This window comes from Leopardus geoffroyi, chromosome E2, assembly GCF_018350155.1.
Source record: "Leopardus geoffroyi isolate Oge1 chromosome E2, O.geoffroyi_Oge1_pat1.0, whole genome shotgun sequence".
Classification (NCBI taxonomy): Eukaryota; Metazoa; Chordata; class Mammalia; order Carnivora; family Felidae; genus Leopardus; species Leopardus geoffroyi.
This window is the reverse complement of record NC_059335.1, coordinates 48,631,027-48,651,667: the sequence shown is the minus strand read 5'-3', so window position 1 is coordinate 48,651,667 and position 20,641 is coordinate 48,631,027. Positions and strand designations below refer to the sequence as shown.

The 20,641-nt window shown below is 47.0% G+C and overlaps 1 protein-coding gene and 1 pseudogene across 4 annotated transcripts in view; both read left to right on the top strand.

Annotated features, from left to right (window-relative positions):
- IL34 (interleukin 34) overlaps positions 1–20,641 on the top strand; it is a 42,086-nt gene that overhangs the window by 19,783 nt on the left and 1,662 nt on the right. Inside the window, exons 2-6 of one of the 4 annotated variants that reach the window (XM_045443490.1) lie at positions 9,706–10,120; positions 16,090–16,223; positions 17,097–17,174; positions 17,460–17,621; positions 20,482–20,617. In XM_045443490.1, coding sequence (XP_045299446.1) covers positions 10,093–10,120; positions 16,090–16,223; positions 17,097–17,174; positions 17,460–17,621; positions 20,482–20,617 — 538 coding nt within the window. In that variant the 5' untranslated portion in view covers positions 9,706–10,092. Of the gene's footprint in view, positions 1–9,705; positions 10,121–10,914; positions 11,054–16,089; positions 16,224–17,096; positions 17,175–17,459; positions 17,622–20,481; positions 20,618–20,641 lie in introns of those variants that run through there. The other 3 variants (XM_045443491.1, XM_045443492.1, XM_045443493.1) reach the window with 3 other exon arrangements.
- On the top strand, positions 47–2,006 carry LOC123579432 (annotated as a pseudogene).

The following is a 20,641-nucleotide window of genomic DNA, read 5'->3' as shown; positions in this document are numbered from 1 at the left end:
TCTTGGCATCTTGAATTCGAGCCCCATGTTAGGTGTGGAGATTACTTAAAAATGAATTCTTAAAAAATAAAAAATAAAGATATAATCTATTTTAAAAACAGGCAAAGGACTTCAATAGACTTTTTTCTAAAGGAGATAAATGGCCAATAAGCACATGAAAAGATGCTCTGTAGTCATCAGGAAAATACAAGTAGAAACCACATTTTGCACCCACTGATGGGTATAATAAAAAAGAGTAACAAATGTTGACAAGGCTGTGGAGAAATCAGAGCCTCATTCACTGCTGATGGGATATACACTTTGGAAAACTCCTTTGGAAAACAGACTGAATGGTTCCCTCAAAAAGTCAAACACAGAGTGACCATATGACCTGGCAACCCCATTCCTGGGAATATACCCAAGAGAAAACATGTCCACACAAATGTTCATAGCAGGACTATTCATAATAGCCCCCTAATGAGAACAACCCAAATGTCCCTCAGCTGGTGAAGGACTAGAGAAAATGTGTATCCATACAATGGAATATTATTTGACGATAAAAAGGAATGAAGTATGGTCTCAGGGGTAAGACAGTGTTTCTGCGGAGTGCCATGTGTTAATGGTGGTGACAGAACCAGAGCTGCTCCACGATGAAGTAAGGAGGGAGGCAGAGTCTTTCAAGGAAAAAGGAAATGTGAACCATACCAGGAAAGATTACAATGAAGCTTGTAACCATTATAAAAAGGACAAAGATGTGTGTCCTAAAAATTCTAGCTGTAGTGAGAATTGAGCAGCCACTTTCATGATGCTCAGAGGGTTCCAGGAAACTTTTGGAGATGCACAGCAGTGAAGTTGAATGACAGTTTCCCCTGGGGACATCTATGGGAAGGCAAATGCCCCCTATCTCTAGGGAGTGCCATGGCAGCATGTCACAGTTTCCAGAGAGTCCTGCAACTGGATCAAAAAATTCTCAGGCACAACGGGAGTTCAAGAATGCTCGTAGAATATGAGAAAATAACAGAAACAGATTTTGAGAAGTCGGATTTTCGGAAAGTGGTTTTCTGCATAGAGTGTTCCCTGCCTGCCATTGCTTCAAAATCACCAAAGCATACTACTTAGCAATGCTGGGTCATTATCCAGAAGCACAGTTTGTGGCCAGTGACATTCCACCAATGTGCATGCTGTGTAGGAATGAGGTCTTTGCCTATATGATGAAGACTGTATTGAGAAGGCACTTCAGTTTTTTGTACAGGCTCCCAAATGGCTCCTGATCATCAAAATGACTACCTGGCTTGCAGAAATGCCAAAGCACTTAAAGCAAAGAGGATGGGAATAAAGCATTTAAAGAAGGAAATTACAAGCTGGCATGTGAACTGTACACAGAAGCCTTGGGGAACAGACCCCAACAGTATAAAAACAAATGCTGAACTCTACTATAATTGGGGTACAGATCATTCCAAGCTTAGGAAAGGAGATGGTGCAATAGAAGACAGCACAAATGCAGTGAAGCTCGATGCCACTCACTTAAAATACTCCATGGGAAGAGCTCAGTGTAACATGAGCACAGAAAAACATGAAGAGGCAGTGCAGGACTGTGGAAAAGTGCAGCAGACGGAGAAAACATAAGAACAAATACAGCTCCTAAAAAATGCACAGCTGGAGTGAAGAAAAGGAAAGATTATTACAAGATTCTGGGAGTGGACACGAATGCCTCTGAGGACAAGATCAAGAAAACTTACCAAAAATGAGCCTTGGAGCATCATGCAGATGGGCACAGGGGAGCCAGTGCTGAAGCTTAGAACGAGGAGGAGAAAAAGTTCAAGGAAGTCAGAGAAGCTTTTACTGTCCCCACTGGTCCCAAGAAGAAGAGTCACTGTGACATTGGACAGGACCTGGGTGAGAAGGGCATGAATATGGGTGAGTTTGATGCCAACTGTATTTTCTTTGGCATTCTTTGGTGGTGCTGGGCCTTCAGCTTTGAAGCATCTGGTCCAGGGAATTTCCTTTTTCAATTTGGCTAGCAAGAGAAAACCATCCAAAATCCAGAGAGTGCAGACTTGCTCAGCATGACCTTGAATGTGGACACAATTCACCTCCTTTCTTCTTCAGTTTTCCATGTTCTTGGAACAGTTTCTTCTTCTCATGTGGATACCCTGGGTCTGTGTGAATAAGGTGAAGGAAAGGGTGTGGGAGGGAGGAACGGCTTGGACAGGGAAGCAGTTTGTGAATTTTTGTTTGGCTGTTTAACTTTATTTAAAAAGGCAAAAAAATGGGGGTGGCACCTGGCTGGCTCAGTTGGTAGAGATTACGATTCTTGATCTCAGGGTTGTGAGTTCGAGCCCCACACTGGGTGTGGAACCTACTTGAAAAAAATAAATAATAAAATAAAATCCTCTTCGGGCACCTGGATGGCTCAATTGGGTAAATGTCTGACTCTGGATTTTTGGCTCAGGTCGTGCTATGGTTCGTGAGCTCGAACCCTGAGTTGGGCTCTGCACTTACAGCACGGAGCCTGTTTGGGATTCTCTCTCCCCACTCCCGTCTCTGCCCTTCCCCCACTTGCACTTTCTCTCTCTCTCAAAATAAATAAATAAACATTAAAAAATATAAAATAAAATTAAAATACTCTTTAAAAAAGGAAAAAACAACTAAGGGGTTAAAATGTTTTGGTCCTTAAAAAAGAAAAATAAAAGGGAGGGGCACCTTGCTGGCTCAGTTGGTGGAATGTGCAACTCTTGATCTTGGGGTTGTGAGTTCGAGCCCCAGGTTGGGTGTAGAGATTACTTAAAAATAAAACCTTAAAAATTTTTTTAAAAAGGAATGAGGTACTGATAAATCTCATGTCTTAGTTTGCTTGAGCTGCCATAATAAAATGCCATAGTTAGGGTGGCTTAAAGAACAGAAATGTACTTGCTCATGGTTCTGGAAGTCTGAGATCAGTGTGCTGGAATGGTTGGTTTCTTCATTTCTTTACAAAAAATTTTTTTTAATGTTTATCTATTTTTGAGAGAGAGACACACACGGAGTGGGAACAGGAGAGGGGCAGAGAGAGGAGACACAGAATCCTAAGCAGGCTCCAGGCTCAGCGCTGTCAGCACAGAGCCTGACTAGGGGCTCAAACTCATGAATCATGAGATCATGACCCGAGCCAAAGTTGGACACTTAACCGAATGAGCCACCCAGGTGCCCCAAGAATGGAGGTTTCTGGTGTGGCCTCTCCCCTTGTTGCAGGTGGTTGCCTTCTCGTTTTGTGCTCACACGATCTCTTCTCTGTGGGGGCACGCAGAAACCACTAGCAAACTCTCTGGTGTCTCTCTTTTTTTTTTTTTAAGTTTATTTATTTATTTTGGGACAGAGAGAGAGAGAGAGAGAAAAGAGAATGAGTGGGGGAGGGGCAGAAAGAGAGAGGGGGACAGAATATCTGAAGCAGGCTCTGGGCTGACAGCAGAGAGCCCGATGCAGGGCCCAAGCTCGTGACCTGAGCTGAAGTCCCCCCTGTGTCTCTTCTTACAAAGGCACAAATCCCATCATGAGGCCCCACCCTCGTGACCTTATCTAACCCTGATCTACCTCCCAGTTACCCTAATTACCTCCCAGAAGTCCCATCTCAAATACCATCATACTCGGGGCTAGGGCTTCAACATATGAATTTAGGGGGACAACATGCAGTTTATCACATGGTACAAGATGAATGAACCCTGAAAACACTACACCAAGTGAAAGAAGCCAGTCATAAAGGGCCACATACCATATGACTCCATTAATACAAAATGTCTAGAGGAACAAATCCATAGAGACAAAAAGCAGATTAGTGGTTCCCAGGGACTGGGGGTGGGGGAGGGCAGGAAATACACAGTGACTGCTAATGAATACAGTTTATTTTTGGGGTAATGAAAATGTTCTGGAATTAGATTGTGGGCGATTGTTGCACAACTTTGTGAATCTACTAAAAAAAGAATCCCACTGAATTATACACTTAAATTTTTTTTTAATTTACATCCAAGTTAGTTAGTATATAGTACAACAATGTTTCAGAAGTAGATTCCTTAGTGCCCCTTACCCATTTAGCCCATCCCCCCTCCCACAACCCCTCCAGTAACCCTCTGTTTGTTCTCCATATTTATGAGTCTCTTCTGTTTTGTCCCCCTCCCTGTTTTTATATTATTTTTGTTTCCCTTCACTTATGTTAATCTGTTTTGTGTCTTAAAGTCCTCATATGAATAAATCTTATGATATTTGTCTTTCTCTGACTAATTTCGCCTAGCATAATACCCTCTACTTCTATCCACGCAGTTGCAAATGGCAAGATTTCATTCTTTTTGATTGCCAAGTAAAACTCCATTGTATGTGTGTACACACACACACACACACACACACACACACACACACACATATACCACATCTTCTTCATCCATCCATCGATGGACATTTGGGCTCTTTCCATACTTTGGCTATTGTTGATAGTGCTGCTATAAACATGGGGGTACATGTGTCCCTTTGAAACATGTCCCTTCGAAACGCCTGTATCCCGTGGATAAATGCCTACTACTGCAATTGCTGGGTTGTAGGGTAGTTCTATTTTTAGTTTTTTGAGGAACCTCCATCCTGTTTTCCAGAGTGGCTGCACCAGTTTGCATTTCCACCAGCAGTGCAAAAGAGATCCTCTTTCTTTGCATCCTCGCCAACATCTGTTGTTGCCTGAGTTGTAAATGTTAGCCATTCTGACAGGTGTGATGTGGTATCTCATTGTGGTTTTGGTTTGTATTTCTCTGATGATGAGTGATGTTGAGCATTTTCATCTGTCGGTTGGCCATCCGGATGTCTTCTTTGGAGAAGTGACTCTTCATGTCTTTTGTCCATTTCTTCACTGGTTGTTTGTTTTTTGGGTGTTGAGTTTGGTAAGTTCTTCATAGATGTTGGATACTAACTCTTTATCTGATATGTCGTTTGCAAATACCTTCTCCCATTCTGTCGGTTGCCTTTTAGTTTTGCTGATTGTTTCTTTCACTGTGCAGAAGCTTTTTATTTTGATGAGGTCCCAGTAGTTCATTTTTGCTTTCATTTCCCTTGCCTCCGGAGACGTGTTGAGTAAGAAGTTGCTGTGGCCAAGATCAAAGAGGTTTTTGCCTGCTTTCTCCTCGAGTTTGATGGCTTCCTATCTTACATTGAGGTCTTTCATCCATTTTGAGTTTATTTTTGTGTATGGTGTAAGAAAGTGGTCCAGGTTAATTCTTCTGCATGTCGCTGTCCAGTTTTCCCAGCACCACTTGCTGAAGAGACTGTCTTTTTTCCATCGGATATTCTTTCCTGCTTTGTCACAGATTAGTTGGCCACATATTTGTGGGTCCATTTCTGGGTTCTCTATTCTGTTCCATTGATCTGAGTGTCTGTTCTTGTGCCAGTACCATACTGTCTTGATGATTACAGCTTTTGTGGTATAGCTTGAAGTCCAGGATTGTGATGCCTCCTGCTTTGGTTTTCTTTTTCTGGCTATTCGGGGTCTTTTCTGGTTCCATACAAATTTTAGGATTGTTAGTTCTAGCTCTGTGAAGAATGCTGGTGTTATTTTGATAGGGATTGCATTGAATATGTAGATTGCTTTTGGTAGTATCGACATTTTAACAATATTTGTTCTTCCTATCCAGGAGCATGGAATCTTTTTCCATTTTTTTGTGTCTTCTTCAATTTCTTTCATAAGTTTTCTGTAGTTTTCAGTGTATGGATTTTTTCACGTTTTTGGTTATATTTATTCCTGGATATTTTATGGGTTTTGGTGCAACTATAAATGGGATCGATTCCTTGATTTCTCTTTCTGTTGCTTCATTGTTGGTGTATAGGAATGCAACTGATTTCTGTGCATTGATTTTATATCCTGCCACTTTGCTGAATTCGTGAATCAGTTCACACAGTTTTTTGGTGGAATCTTTAGGGTTTTCCATATAGAGTATCATGTCATCTGTGAAGAGTGAAAGTTTAACCTCCTCCTGGCCGATTTGGATGCCTTTTATTTCTTTGTGTTGTCTGATTGCTGAGGCTAAGACCTCCAATACTATGTTGAATAACAGTGGTGAGAGTGGACATCCCTGTCTTGTTCCTGACCTTAGGGGGAAAGCTCTCAGTGTTTTCCCATTGAGGCTGATATTAGCGTTGAGTCTTTTGTATATGGCTTTTGTGATCTTGAGGTATGGTCCTTCTATCCCTACTTTCTTGAGGGTTTTTAGCAAGAAAGGTTGTTGTATTTTGTCAGATGCTTTCTCTGTATCGATTGAGAGGATCATATGGTTCTTGTCCTTTCTTTTATTGATGTGATGAATCACATTGATTGTTTCGTGGATATTGAGCCAGCCCTGCATCCCAGGTATAAATCCCACTTGGTCGTGGTGAATAATTTAATGTATTATTGAATCTGGTTGGCTAATATCTTGTTGAGGATTTTTGCATCCATGTTCATCAGGGAAATTTGTCTATAGTTCTTTTTAGTGGGGTCCTTGTCTGGTTTTGGAATCAAAACTATGGGTTTGAGCCCCACACAGAGCCTGCTTGGGATTTTCTCTCTCTCTCTCTCTCTCTCTCTCTCCCTCTCCCTCCCTCCCTCCCTCCCTCCCTCCCTCCCTCCCTCCCCCTCTCTCTCCCTCTCTCTCTGCCCCTGTCCTGCTCTCTCTCAAATTCCTTTTGAATTATAGACTTTAAAATGGCAAATTTTAGGGCATGTGGATTATATCTTAATACTAAAAAAAAAAAATAAGGAAAAAAGATGTAGGGACACATCAATCAACGGATCACTTTGTTAGGCTCTCGATTCAAACAGAGCAACTTAAAAATTTTTTTTTAAAAAACAATCAGGGAAAGTTGAACATGGATTCTGTATTAGATGATATAAGGGATTATTTGTTTGGGAATGTGAATAATAGTAATGTGATTATATTTTTAAAAATCTAATATTCACAACTGAACTATGCAGAATACTCCACAATTTTATTTTCTTGCACAACTTTGCCTCTTGTGAGCTTTGTAATGACTGCTGTAAGCTGTGGGGTAGACTGTGAGTGTTTTGCGAGAGGCACATTCTCAAACTCTTCACTCTCCCCCATGAGATAGGAAAAGAGAGAGGGAGAGGGACAGGAAGAGAGAGGCGCCCTGGGCCCTCTCAGGTGTGGGAAAGGCCACTCTTAGGCAGACTGCTGTCAGGCCACTGGCCTGGCCTTGTTTGCCCTGTTTCCAGGCCTCTGTGGGCAGCCTGGTTTCCCCTGGGCCACCATCCCCACTGTAGCTCCTGTGTGTCATCAGGTAACTGTGTGTCCTCTTTGGCTTTCCCAAAATTCCTCCATTTAGGTGGGGCTCAAATGGTGGGGCCACAGAAGGTGCCCAGGATCAGGACTGTTTGGTGTGGTGTGAAGGTGACTGGGACCTGCAAGTTACAGACAAGGCCCAGGACAAATGGAAACTTCTGTCCACACCAAAACCTGTATGCAGGGGCTCCGTGAGTTGAGCTGATCAGACTTCGGCTCAGTTCATGATCTCACGGTTCATGGGTTCGAGCCCCACACAGAGCCTGCTTGGGATTCTCTCTCTCCCTCTCTCTCTGCCCCTGACATGTTCTCTCTCAAATAAATAAACTTAAAAAACAAAACCATCTGTATGCAGAGGCTGGTAGTAGCTTTATTTGTTATCATCAAAAACTGGAAACAATTCAGATGCCCTTCAACTGGTGTCTGTACAACAGAATACTACTCAGCAAGGAAAAGGAGCAACCTGCTAACACACACAACAACCTGGCTGAATCCCAAATGCAGTCGGCTCAGTGAAAGGACCCCGGCACAAAAGGGCACGTGGTGTCTATCTGGCATTCTGGAAAAGGCAATACTGTGGGATAGAACATGGATGAGCTGTTGGATGGGACTAGGGCTGGGAGGAAGGATTGTCTTCAAAGTAGCAGGAGGGGATTTTCTGCATAGTTGGAAATGTTTTATGTCTGGATCATTGAAGCAATTATACAACTCTGAATTTGTCAATTTTATTTGTCATAAAATTGTACACTGAAAAAGTGAATTTTACTGTATATACGTTATACCTCCACAAACCTTAAAAAAAAAAAAAACTAACAACAACAAAAGGTTTCAGTTAGGTTAGTGTTCATGGCGACTGGGAACACCTGTGTTCTTTGTGTGAGGCCCAGCCTGCCTGCTGGGAACCTCTGAGGGTAAGGGCCAGCACTTCTGGTACGTTCTGTGGAGATGGATGCCACCATGGACAATACCCCCACATTATACCTGCTTCTCCCTCCTGCCATTAACGTGTGACCATTTCTCCAGAGCAAACAGGGAGGGCAAGGGCATGGAACAGAACAGAGTCAGAGAATTTAAGAATTTCTTTGAATTTCAGAGCTGGCTCTGTCACTGGCCAACTCAGTCTCTCAGAACCTGTTTCCTCATCTGCAAAATGGAGACGAGAGCCTTATCTCACAGAATCCAGTGAGTGATAGAGATGACTATGTGAGAGCCCCAGGTGGTAAGGGTGTCCTAACGAGTGGATGTGTGGATGGATGTCAACTGGTGGGAGTGGCTACCAGTGTTTGAATTCTTGTCCCACTGCTTACAAGCTGTGTGACCTTGGACAAGTCTTAACCTTTCTGTACCTTGATTTCTTCATCGATAAAAATGAGATTTTTATGACCTGGCAAGATTATCATGAAGATTCAATGAATACAAAAGCCCAAGCCCTGGGCCTAGCTATTCATAGCGACCACTCAGGAAGAGCAATCCTGTTATTATCACAGGGTTGCTAAATTTAGCAAATAAAAATACAGGACTTGTGGGGTGCCTAGGTGGCTCAGTCAGTTAAGCATCTGACTCTTGATTTCATCTCAGATCATGATCTCAGGGTCATGGGATCGAGACCCATGTTGGGCTCTGCACTGACAGCACAGAGCCTGTTTGGGATTCTCTCCTCTCTCTGACCGCCCCCCACTGGGTACACATGCAAACACTTTTTCTCTCTCAAAATAAATAAATAAACTAAAAATATATATATAGGACTTCTGATTAATTTGGAATTAAATAATTCATTGTTTAATTAAATAACATTGAATCATTAAATCATTAAATAACGATTTTTTTAAAAGTATATGTGCCATGCAATATTTGGGACATACTTATACTAATAAGTATTCATGACATAATTATACTAAAAAAATATGTGTTGTTGGTATGAAATTCAAGTTTAACTGAGCACCTGGTGTTTCATCTAGCAACCCTATTAAGAGGGGGTCAAGGATTTGGGGAATAGGAGATTGGGACTAAGCCTGAAGGTAAAAAGAGGGATTAATAAATACTCTGCTGTTTTAACCTCATGGCCACCTGAGTAGCCTGAGGTACTTTACTTGCATGCAATATCACCTCCTTCAGGAAGCTCCCTTGATTTAACCCACTTGGCCTTTTATTCCCTGGTCCTGTTTTTGTTTAGTCCTGTGGCTGCTGGCTGGTGTCATCGTGATTCACTCCCTGGCCAGTGCTGCCCTTGGGTTGTTCTGAAGTCATTTCTTGTATGTGAGCCTGTTTCCCAGAGTAGCCAGCCTCCAGGGCTGGGCTGTGAGCCTGCAGTCATTCCCGGGGGTCCCTGCCAGGTGGTGGGTACAGCGCACACATAGACTCTTGGTGCCTGCAGCTGATGGCTGAGTGGCAGCACTGCTCTTACATAATCCGTTTCTCTCCTCCTTTCTCTTTCCAGAGCCAGATTTCACATTGAGCAGCTGCAGACGGAGAAATCAGAGAAAGCACAACCCAGCCCCAGATTCCAAGGGGCCTGCTGGGGACTCTTTCCTTCTGCTCAAGAGGGAAAGACCCCGAGGCCACTGTCTCAGGCCAGATCCTGGCTGCCATGGGACTCGCAGCTACTGCCCCCCAGCTGCCCTCCACGCTGCCAGGCAGATAAGGGCAGGCGCTGCCCCAGGAGCACCTGCTGCCCCCTGCCGGGCCACTCCTCTGTGGTCAACCCTCCCCCAGCTTTGGGCCACCTTTGCTGACGCGAGGCCATGTAGGCCCCACCTGGGCCTTTCTGGATACACACACTGCTGGGGACACCGCCTCTGCTCTCTGGGGGACACAGCGTACCACCATGCCCCGGGGATTCGCCTGGCTGCACTGTGAGTACTGGGGGGGTCCTTGGAGGCTGCCCCGGGAGGCCTTGGCCCAGAGCCGGGCTCTGCTGTAACCATGGCAACTGGGCCATTCTTGCTGGTGGGAAGTTGAGATGCTTCCCAGCTGAACAGCCTCGGGACTCCCGTGGCTGCCCTCTGCCCTGTCTCTAGCTGACCCGAGCTCAGACCGTCATGGTGGGTACAAGTCCTAGGTTGGGTGGGTATGGTCAGTGGGTGGTTAAGGGGATGGGGCAGGCACTGGGGGCAAGTGGCAGTGTTACCTTCTTAGGCTTATTAGTGCTACTGTGTATGGGGGGTGGGGGCAGTGGTGGCAGAGAGGATTTCTGGCCTCCCTGGGTGTGGCCAGCTGGGGGTAGAAGCTTGTGAAAGTGCCTGGGCCCCAAAACACGTGGGAGAAGTGCTGCCAGGTGCTGGAGAAGGCAGCCTATTCCCTCTGCCCCTCCCTCCATAATAGAACAAAATTAAAAGGCAGAAAGAGAACAGTGTTGTTGGTAAAAAGAAAAATAAGTTGAAATGAGGACAGAAAGCATCTAGAAAGCCTCTCAAGCCTGCTGGTGGGAGGCCAGACCAAGATCCCTTCAGACTCCAAGATTCAATTGAATTGACTCAAATTCAACACATTTTTCTGGTGCCTCCCACATGCCCACTGGAGAGTTACTGTCATGGCAACAAGGACCCAGGCTGGCTCGCACCCCTCTCTCCAATGCCTGGCAGGGAGTTAGGTGCTAGGAATTCCCTCATGAGGTCCAGGATTTGATCCTGCAAGGGATCCAGCCTGGTCCTTGTGGAGGGATACTGCAGAAGGTCGAGACTTTCAGAACAGGCAGAAGGACCTAGATCCCATGTTCTGGAAGTTTCCAGGTCGTGTGGAGCAAGAGGAGCAGCATGGGTGAGGTGCCACTTGAAATCGTTTCGGAGGTGGGCAGTGTTCACACTGGTAGATGTGAGAAGGTGAAGACAGGGTCCGGGTAGAGGAAACAGCTCGAGCAAAGGATCAGCAGGTGGGACTGTGAGTGGCTGGGCTGGAAAGCCAGTTTGGGCCCAGATGATGGAGGCCTTGAAAACGAGGCAGCATGGAGCCCTGGAAGGTTCAAGATCTGGGGACTTGGGGTTGTCACTGGGAATTGCTCTGCTTTCGGAAGATCAGTCTGTGGCTGCTGTCGCAACCTTCTGGGCAGGAAGTGATGACAGTCTTGTTTGTGAGATGGCCGTGGAAATAGAAGTCATGGCCTTGGCAAGGATTGGCTGTGGGGTGGGAGGCAAGAAGGGGTGCAGATCAGAGGCTTGTAGATAGAAGGATGCTGGAGGGTGCTGGAGAAGGATGGGCTGCTATAGTTTAGTATCTTAAAACAGAAATTGATTCTGTCCCAGGTCTGGAGGCCGGAAGTCTAAAATTAAGGTGTGGGCAGGGTGACGCCTGTTCCAAGGCTCCTTTCTGCCTCTTCCTGCTTCTGGTGGCTCCTGGCATTCCACAGTTTGTGGTTGTATCACCCCAATCTGTGTCTGTCTTCTCATGGCCTTTCCCTCTACATATCTCTGTGTCCTCTTATAAGGACGTCAGCCATTGCATTCAGGGTAGGCCTTCATTTTATCTGTAAAGACCCCATTTCCAAATAAGGTCACATCTGAAGTTTTGAGTGAACAAGAATTTGGGGGGGGATGCTATTCAAGTCCCTCCACAGGCTCAGATTTGGTCGCTGGAGGTGCTGGTGGTGGACAGTTCCCATTTGTCCCTGCACAAGGGGCTGTCCCCAGGAGAGGTGCAGCCCTTCCCCCCCCCCCCCCCCCCCGCCAGCCAGGAACCCAGGAAGGTAGCTCCTTCCTCGCTTGCTCTTCTTCAGCCTCCTCTTCTGTCTTGCGGGGCCAAGACTAATGTCCTTGCAGGGACAGGGTTGCATTGGCTGTGGGGCCCTCGGGGGTGCAGAGCAGCAGTGAGGCTATTATGGCCCTGCTGTCCCTGTGTGGTCACCGGTTTGCTGGCCTGTTTCTCAGGGTGGAAGCAGCAAAAAAGAGGCTTAAATTTGGAAATGGTGGTCAGTCTGAAGATCTAAAGGAAGTCTGGTTCTGGGGGGAAGGCACATCATCCAAGGACAGGGTTCCTGGTGCAGCCCATACATGCCAGGCTGGCACATGGTAGCTTTCTAGGACTCAGTGCTGCCTCGGAGCCCACAGTTGCCAGGCACCAGAGACCTAAAACCAGGACACAGGTAAGGGCAGCTAGGGTAGGACTTCAAGTGTGGAGTGGGCAGCCATGGGTGACTGCCACATGAGAAAGAGGACCAAGTATGGACAGATACTGATTTTTAAAGACAAGATGCTAATTCAGATTTGTATATGAAATCTCTGTGAACCAGATATGGCCCTTGGGACACCAGTTTGCTACTGTCTCTGGAGGTCAGTGGTCCTCAAAGTGCAGTCCCCAGACTGGCAGCAGTAGCACCTGGGAACTTGTTAGAAATACAAATTCATTGGCCCCACCCCAGACCTACTGAATCAGACACTCTGGACCCTAACCAGCTCTCCAGAAAATGCAGGTGCATGTTCCTGATTCCTCGCTTAAGGTCAACCCCCAAAGTGCTCAGTAAACGAGATCATGTTGTGGTTAACTGCATTATGTGTTCACATACTAGGGGCCAAGCTGTCTGGTCAAGACAATGAGTGAATTGTACAGATGGTGCAAGACACAGAGATTGCGGGGGGCTGGTGCAGGCAGGGGAGAGCCTGGGAAGGGAAGGAGTCATGGTGAGACCTTGAGAGAGGTCTGCCTTGTGAGAGAGTACCCAGGGCAGGGGCAAAGTGTGAGCAAAATCTGCGGACCAGGAATGATCTTGATGTGCAGGGGGTGCCCGGCTCAGGGGCTTAATGGTTTAGAGACGAGAGAGAAAGCATGCAGAAACACTCATTCAGTTTGTGTTTAACTGTTCCTTTGTTCAAATGTCAGATCAAGCACTTGGGAAGAGACAGAGCAAATGCAAGATGTATTGCAAATTTGCAACCCTGAGAAAATGTGGTTGGCACATTTCTGTGAGAGGAGGGACTGGTGTGCTGTAGCCATCTTGGGCATGGGGTTTGAGTCCAGAACGTTCCTAGTGAGGGCCCAGCCAGAGCAAAGGCATTTGAAGCACGACTGAGAAGGGGAGAGAGTGACAAGAAGCAGGCCCAGCCCAGTGAGGGATCAAGAACAAAAGTCTCCCTGGGCACCTTGGTGGCTCAGTTGGTTAAGGGTCCAACTCTTGATTTCTGCTCAGGTCATGATCTCACAGTATGTGACTTAGAGCCCCGCATTGGATTCCTTGCTGACATTGTGGAGCCTGCTTGGGATTCTCTCTCCCCCCTCTCTCTGCCCTCCCCTGCATGTGTGCGTGCGCACACTCTCTCTCTCAATAAATAACTTAAAAAAAAAGTCTCCCTGGGAATGCAAGCTGGTGCAGCCACTCTGGAAAACAGTATGGAGGTTCCTCAAAAAACTGAAAATAGAAGTACCCTAGGACCCAGCAGTTGCACTACTAGGCATTTATCCACGGGATACAGGTGTGCTGTTTCGAAGGGACATGTGCACCCCCATGTTTATAGCAGCACTATCTACAGTAGTCAAAGTACGGAAAGAGCCCAAATGTCCATTGATGGATGAATGGATAAAGATGTGGTATATATATACAATGGAGTATTACTTGACAATAAAAAAGAATGAAATCTTGCCATTTCCAACTACATGGATGGAACTGGAGGGTATTATGCTAAGTGAAATTAATGAGTCAGAGAAAGACAAAAATCATATGAATTCACTCATATGAGGACTTTAAGAGACAAAACAGATGAACATAAATGAAGGGAAACAAAAATAATATAAAAACAGGGAAGGGGACAAAACAGAAGAGACTCATAAATATGGAGAACAAACTGAAGGTTACTGGAGGGGTTGTGGGAGGGGGAATGGGCTAAATGGGTAAAAGGTACTAAGGAATCTACTCCTGAAATCATTGTTGCACTATAGGCTAATTTGGATGTAAATTAAAAAAAAAAAAAAAAAGTCTCCCTAAGTTCCAGGGAGGTGGGTGGGGAAAATGCAATCAGTAATTCCTACTCATGACCAGGAGTGTGTCAAGCCTGGCTATTTTGGGGGGAAAAAAAGAAAAGAAAAGAAAAGAAAAGAAATTATTGCTTTTGACTATAACAATATATTGATTGTAGGATATAAAATATGTCCTACAAAATATAAAGAACATAAAAATTTCCCATAGAGATTTGATACATTTCCTTCCACTACACTTCCACTGCATTTCCTATGCATACACATTTGCATGTAATTAATGTAATTCACATCGCGCTGTGTAGACCCAGAGGAGGTGTGCTGAGTCATGCTTTTTTAAGACTTTACTAAGCTTATCATGAGTATATTTCTTATCACACAAGCATATCATAAACATTCTTTGACAATGTGGTTTTTTCATCTTATTTATTTTAGAGAAAGATAGTGTGCATGGGGGAGAAGGGCAGAGGGAGAGAGAGAGAATTCCAAGTAGGCTGCAGGCTGAGCATGGAGCCTGACTAGGGGCTCAATCCCACGACACTGGGATCATGACCTGAGCCGAAACCAAGAGTCAGACACTCAACTGACTGAGCCACCCAGGTGCCCTGACGATGTGGTTTTTATTTGCTCCATTCATTAATGAACATGTGGGCCATTTACAGATTTTCACTATTATAAGAGAATACTGCAGTGGGAGTCTTTGTCCACAAATTTTTTGGTGATGGCTTCCTTTTTTTTGTTTTCCTTCATGTTTATCCCTAGAAATGAGTTTAATGGGTCAAAGGGTGTGGACATTACTAAGTTAACTAATAATAAAACTGCAAAATTGCTTTCCAAGATAAGAGCACCTGCCTTACTGCTTTGCCAGCACTGTTATTAAAATGAAATTTAAAAAACCCAGTTTCCATTTTGATAGGTGAAATATGACACCTGATTGTTTTAGTATGTATTTCTTTACCTTTATTGGTGTGTTTAATTTTTTGGATACATCTCCTGCACCTCTGTTTCCTTTCTGCTCTGATCAATTTGACCCTTGTTCATATTTTTTGCAAATTCTCAGGTTTTTGTTTGTTTGTTTGCTTGTTTGTTTATTAATTGTGAAAGAGAGAGAGAGGGAAAGAGAATCCCAAGCAGACCCTGCACCATTAGTGCAGAGCCCGACGCTGGGCTTAAACTCGTGAACCATGAGGTCATGATGGGAACAGAAACCAAGAGTCAGAAGTTTAACTGACTGAGCTACCCAGGCACCCCTCTCAGATTTTTTTTTGTAAGTGTTATTAATTCTGGGAATCACAAAAGCTGTTTTTGAGGTCACAGTGACACCTAGTGGTAAAGGCTGGTAATGTTCACGAGACAGCAACTCGTTTGCTGGGAGGGAGAAGCAGCAGCCTGATTTGCTTGCTCCCCAGAATGGACAAACTGAAAGGCCTGTAGTTATTTGTACATCTGAGAGGAATGCCACGGTCAGTTAGAGCAGGGAGGAAATGGTTCTGCTCACCCAAAAGTCATTTGTAAAGTTGGAACTAGAAAGTCCACATCTCCTGGATCCCCAGATGGAAATGCAGACGTAGGCTTTGAGGACACGTCAGCCCTAAATGGGGTATGAGCTGAGGTTTCCCTGGAGAGGAGGTTGTGCATTCCCCAAGGGGCAGCAGTGGGGAGGAGACTGGACACCAACCTCAGGGTGTGACAGCTGGGGGGCTTTGCTGGCTAAGGGTAGGGGTACACCGGCCAGACTGCCCATGCTTGCCTGGCCTTGCTGTCTGAGCCTGGGCCCCAGGGAAAACATCCCCTGTGGTGGAAAGGCCTCCTTGGGGCTCTATGGCCCTGTCCCTCCCATGACCCGGAAAAGGGAGGGCAGATGTGCACAGCTTTGCACAGGCGGGCAGTGTACTCATGTGTTCCTGTTGGTCACTGTCCACAGATCTCGGGATCTTCCTTGCCATGGCCTTGGGGAACGAGGGTCTGGAGATGTGGCCTTTGACCCAGAGCGAGGAGTGTGCAGTAACTGGCTTTCTTCGGGACAAGCTTCAGTACAGGAACCGCCTTCAGTACATGGTAACTGTGAACCCCCCGACTGCATTCCCCTTCCCAAGCTCCTGGCCTCACAGTGTGTAGGACGTTCGGGGCCTCAGCCCTGAGCTGACCGTGGCCCCTTTCTCCGCCTTTCTCCCCCACGTCCAGCAGTGTACCTGGTCCACACTTAGAGTCTTCTCCCCTGCCAGCCTTCCCTGGGGACCTCCTGCCCCTGCTACTTGATCTGACCTTTAATCCCACCTCCATCTGACACTCACCCTGTGACTCAGGAAATGGCTTCCAGGAGGCCTTGGGGGAAGTCCAGGTGCTTGTTATTAGCTCAGCACATAGGTCTTAGAAGTTGGAATGGGTGGCTCCCTTTGTGTAGGGCAGAGAAGCTCATGTGGCACCGTGGCAATGCAAGACTTTTCTTTTTTTGACAGCCTTCCTGAGCTATAACTCACATACCATACTATTCACCTGTTTAAGTGTACCGCTCAGTGGTTTTTAGTACATTGGCAGAGCTGTGCAACCAGCACCATAAGTTTAGAGCAATCTGGTTTTTTTTAATGTTTATTTCTGAGAGACAGAGACAGAGTATGAGTGGGGGAGAGGCAGAGAGAGAGGAGACAGAATCTGAAGCAGGTTCCAGGGTCTGAGCTGTCAGCACAGAGCCCAGTGTGGGGCTTGAACTCACGAACCACCAGATCATGACCTGAGCAGAAGTCAGAGGCTCAGCTGACTGAGCCACCCAGGCACCCCTCCCCCGCAAGTGCATATTCTTCATAGAAGGCCACCTCTGCCATCAAAGGGCTGGTTCTTGGTCCTCTCCTCCTGTATCAAGTTGGGAGTTGGGGGAGGCTGTTTGAGCCGTTTCTGACTGTGACCTCATGGTTTGTTCTTGTGTTTCCCCAGAAACACTACTTCCCCATCAACTACAGGGTGAGCGTGCCTTATGAGGGGGTGCTCAGAATGGCCAACATCACCAGACTGGTGAGAATCCCATCCTGGGCTGGGAGACCCTTGCCTTGCAGGACACCCCATGGGCCCAGCCTGAGAGGCACATTGATCTTGGCAGGTCATGTTGCCAGGGGCCTTTCCCAGCCCCGTAAGCAAGCCTGCCCTTGGCTCGGGCTAAGATTTCTCCCTGTCCACAGTGGATGCCCATGGTCTGCTCTCTTTGTGGGCACAAGTTGGGTGGCAGGTGGTCAGAGTAGTGGTGGGGAGGGCCCAGAGGCTCAAGTCTTGGGACTTCAACAATTTCTCCTGTCCCCACAGCAGAGGGCCCAGGTCAGCCAGCAGGAGCTGCGGTATCTGTGGGTCTGGGTGAGCCTCAGTGCTACTGAGTCGGTGCAGGAAGTGCTGCTTGAGGGCCACCCATCCTGGAAGTTCCTGGAGGAGGTACATACGCTGCTGCTGGATGTTCAGCAAGGCCTCACGGTGAGCTCCGCGGAGGTGTGTGTGTGTGGTGGCCAAGGAGTGTTGAGGGAGGATGGGAAGACATGGAGAGTTCCAGCATGTCCTGAAAGGTATGGGAGAAATGGGAGAGAGGAAGAGAAGGCCAGCAGTGCCCCGTGGGTGGCCTGGGCTGGGGACAGGAGATGTTCTAGGGTCTGTCTGTCTTGTTCTGTGATCCTGGGCAAGTCATTGAACCCTCTGGCTTTGTTTCTAGAGGTTCCTTTTGGGGGAGACAGGGAAGGAAGGATGAATGGGTGGAGCAATGAAAACAGGAGGTTTTTAGGGCTATGCAGTTCTTCTGTATGACACTGTAATGATGGACACATGACATCATACGTTCATCCAAGTCCACAGCACGGACAACACAGAGAGTGAACCCTAATGTAAAATATAGACTTGCAGTAATAATAACAATGATAAGGTTCCTGCTAACTGCCTGCTCAGCAGGGTTGATCTGAGGCCTCAGGGATGCATCCTGGAAAGAGCCTGTGGAGTAAGGTCACGGGGTCACTGTGAGCCCATACAGGCCACATGTGTGCTGTGGGACCCCCTGCCCACACCATTTTGCCCTACTCCCCAGCGCATGGTGTCCTCAGGGGCCTGGGGCACACTTGCCCCGGGGAGCCCCACCTGCTGCCCACCTGGAGCTGTGAGCTGCAGGTGACACCAGGTCTTAGGAGCCCGCAACTGCTAGGAGTTCTGGGGAGGCTCTGGTTTTGGCAGGGGATTGGAGGCCCAGAGGTCTCCTCAGTGGCTCTTTCATGCCCTTGGGCAGTGTGAGTTGGAGCTGACCTGAACAGACAGTTTTGCATCCTTGCCTTTCTTCGAGAGCCTGACTCTGAGCTCTTGGGAGCTGCAGAGGAGGCTGTGGGTGGGTTGAGACCTGTCCACCTAGGTTGTTAAGAGTTCAGAGTTAGCCAGCTTTAAAAAAATTATTTTTAAATGTTTTTTTTTAACATATGCGTGTTATTTTTTTTAATTTAATTTTTTTTAAATTTACATCCAAATTAGCATAAAGTGCAACAATGATTTCAGGAGGAGATTCCTTAGTGCCCCTCACCCATTTAGCCCATCCCCCCACAACCCCTCCAGTAACCCTCAGTTTGTTCTCCATATTTATGAGTCTCTTCTGTTTTGTCCCCCTCCCTGTTTGTATATTATTTTTGTTTCCCTTCATTTATGTTCATCTGTTTTGTCTCAAAGTCCTCATATGAGTGAAGTCATATGGTATTTGTTTTTCTCTGACTAATTTCACTTAGCATAATACCCTCCGGTTCCATCCACGTAGTTGCAAATAGCAAGATTTCATTCCTTTTGATTGCCATTAAGTGTTTTTGTTTGAGAGAGAGAATGAGAGAGCGAGAGTGTGTGTGTGTGTGTGTGTGTGTGTGTGTGTGTGTGTGTGTGTGTTGGGGGGTGGTGGGCAGAGAATCTGAAGCAGGCTCTGTGCTGACAGCAGCGAGCCTGATGTGGGGTGTGAACCCATGAACTGTGAGATTATGACCTGAGCTGAGGTTGGACGTTTAACTGACTGAGCCACTCAGGTGCCCCAGGTTTAAACCAGCTTTAAGTCTGTCTTCTTTCTCACAGAGTTAATGGTCTGTGACCCGCTCCAAATATGCCCAGCATCTGGTGGGCAGTGGGCTCTCCCTGATGGGGAGTGGGCCAGGGGGACATGCCCCTTCTCCTCCTGTCACCCTTGCTTCTCTTTCCAAGTCCTTGTAGATTAGCTTTGTAGGGTTTCTGTGACAAATTACCACCAAACAACAGAAATTCTTCTGCCATAGGCCTGCGGACGGGAACCCCACACTCAGGGTATCTGCAAGGCCAAGCTCTCTCTGAAGGATCTAGGGAAATAGGACCCTTCCTGCCTCCTCCAGCTTCTGCTGGCTGCTACTGTCGTTGGCTTGTGGCCACATCACTCCAGCCTCTGCCTTGGCCCTTACATGGCCTTTCCCTCTGTGCCTTGCATCCTTTCTCTCACAAGGACGCCAGTCATTGGATTTAGGGCCCACCTTAAATTTAAAATGATCTCACCTGGAGATCCTTAATTACACCTGCAAAGATCCTGTTTACAAATAGGGTCACATTCACAGGTGCCAGGAGTTAGGGCTTGGACATGGCTTTTTCGGGGATGGGGGGGATTGGCAGGTCACAACCCAATACAATTCAACACAATTAACCACCTTTAAGAAGGTCCTCCCCCAGCTTAGGCTCTACATTTCCTTTCTATGCGATGTCTTCTGCAACAGCCCTGGCCCCCTGCCCTTTCCCGTCACTGTGCCCTCCTGCCACCCACACCGTGCTCCCGGTTGTTAAGTACTGTCAGAGAAACACCCCGAGCTTGGAGCCAAAGACCCGCCCGGCCCGTGTGCCGTGCACCCAGGCCTCCTCATAATATGATCCTCGTGAGGGTCCTTTGTCGCATTCTTTGTGGGCAGTAGAGGTCTCTGAATCCCGAAGGACAGTCTCCCCAGCCCAGGCTGCCTTGTGTGGTGGTGGCCGGGCCTGGGTGAGAACAGCAAGGATGCCCCCACCTCTCCCCTGTCCTGGCCTGCCCCCTGCAGTCATTTTCCCAAAGATGGAAAACAGGAGCCTCTGTGTCAGGCTTGGGTGAGGGGCCTTGAAGGGGACTCTCCCACGAAACCTGGCGCCTGCAGGAAGAGGGAGAGAAATTACCCATAAGCCTCCTGTCACAGGAAGTCCCTTTCTCTCACGGTTTGTGCAGCTCCAGGCAGGCAGCCTCCAGGGTTCTCCTGGGACATGGCCCTCCCTCTTCACTGGTGTTGAGGGGTGGTGGTGCCTATGGTCCTGACCGTCTCCACGGTCTCCTCCCTTCCAGGACGTGGAGGTCAGCCCCAAGGTGGAAGCAGTGGTGTCGCTCCTGAGCACCCCCAGGTTGAGCCTGAAGCTGGTACGACCCAAAGCCCTGCTGGACAACTGCTTCCGGGTCATGGAACTGCTCTACTGCTCTTGCTGTAAGGAGCTCTGAGTGGAGGGGG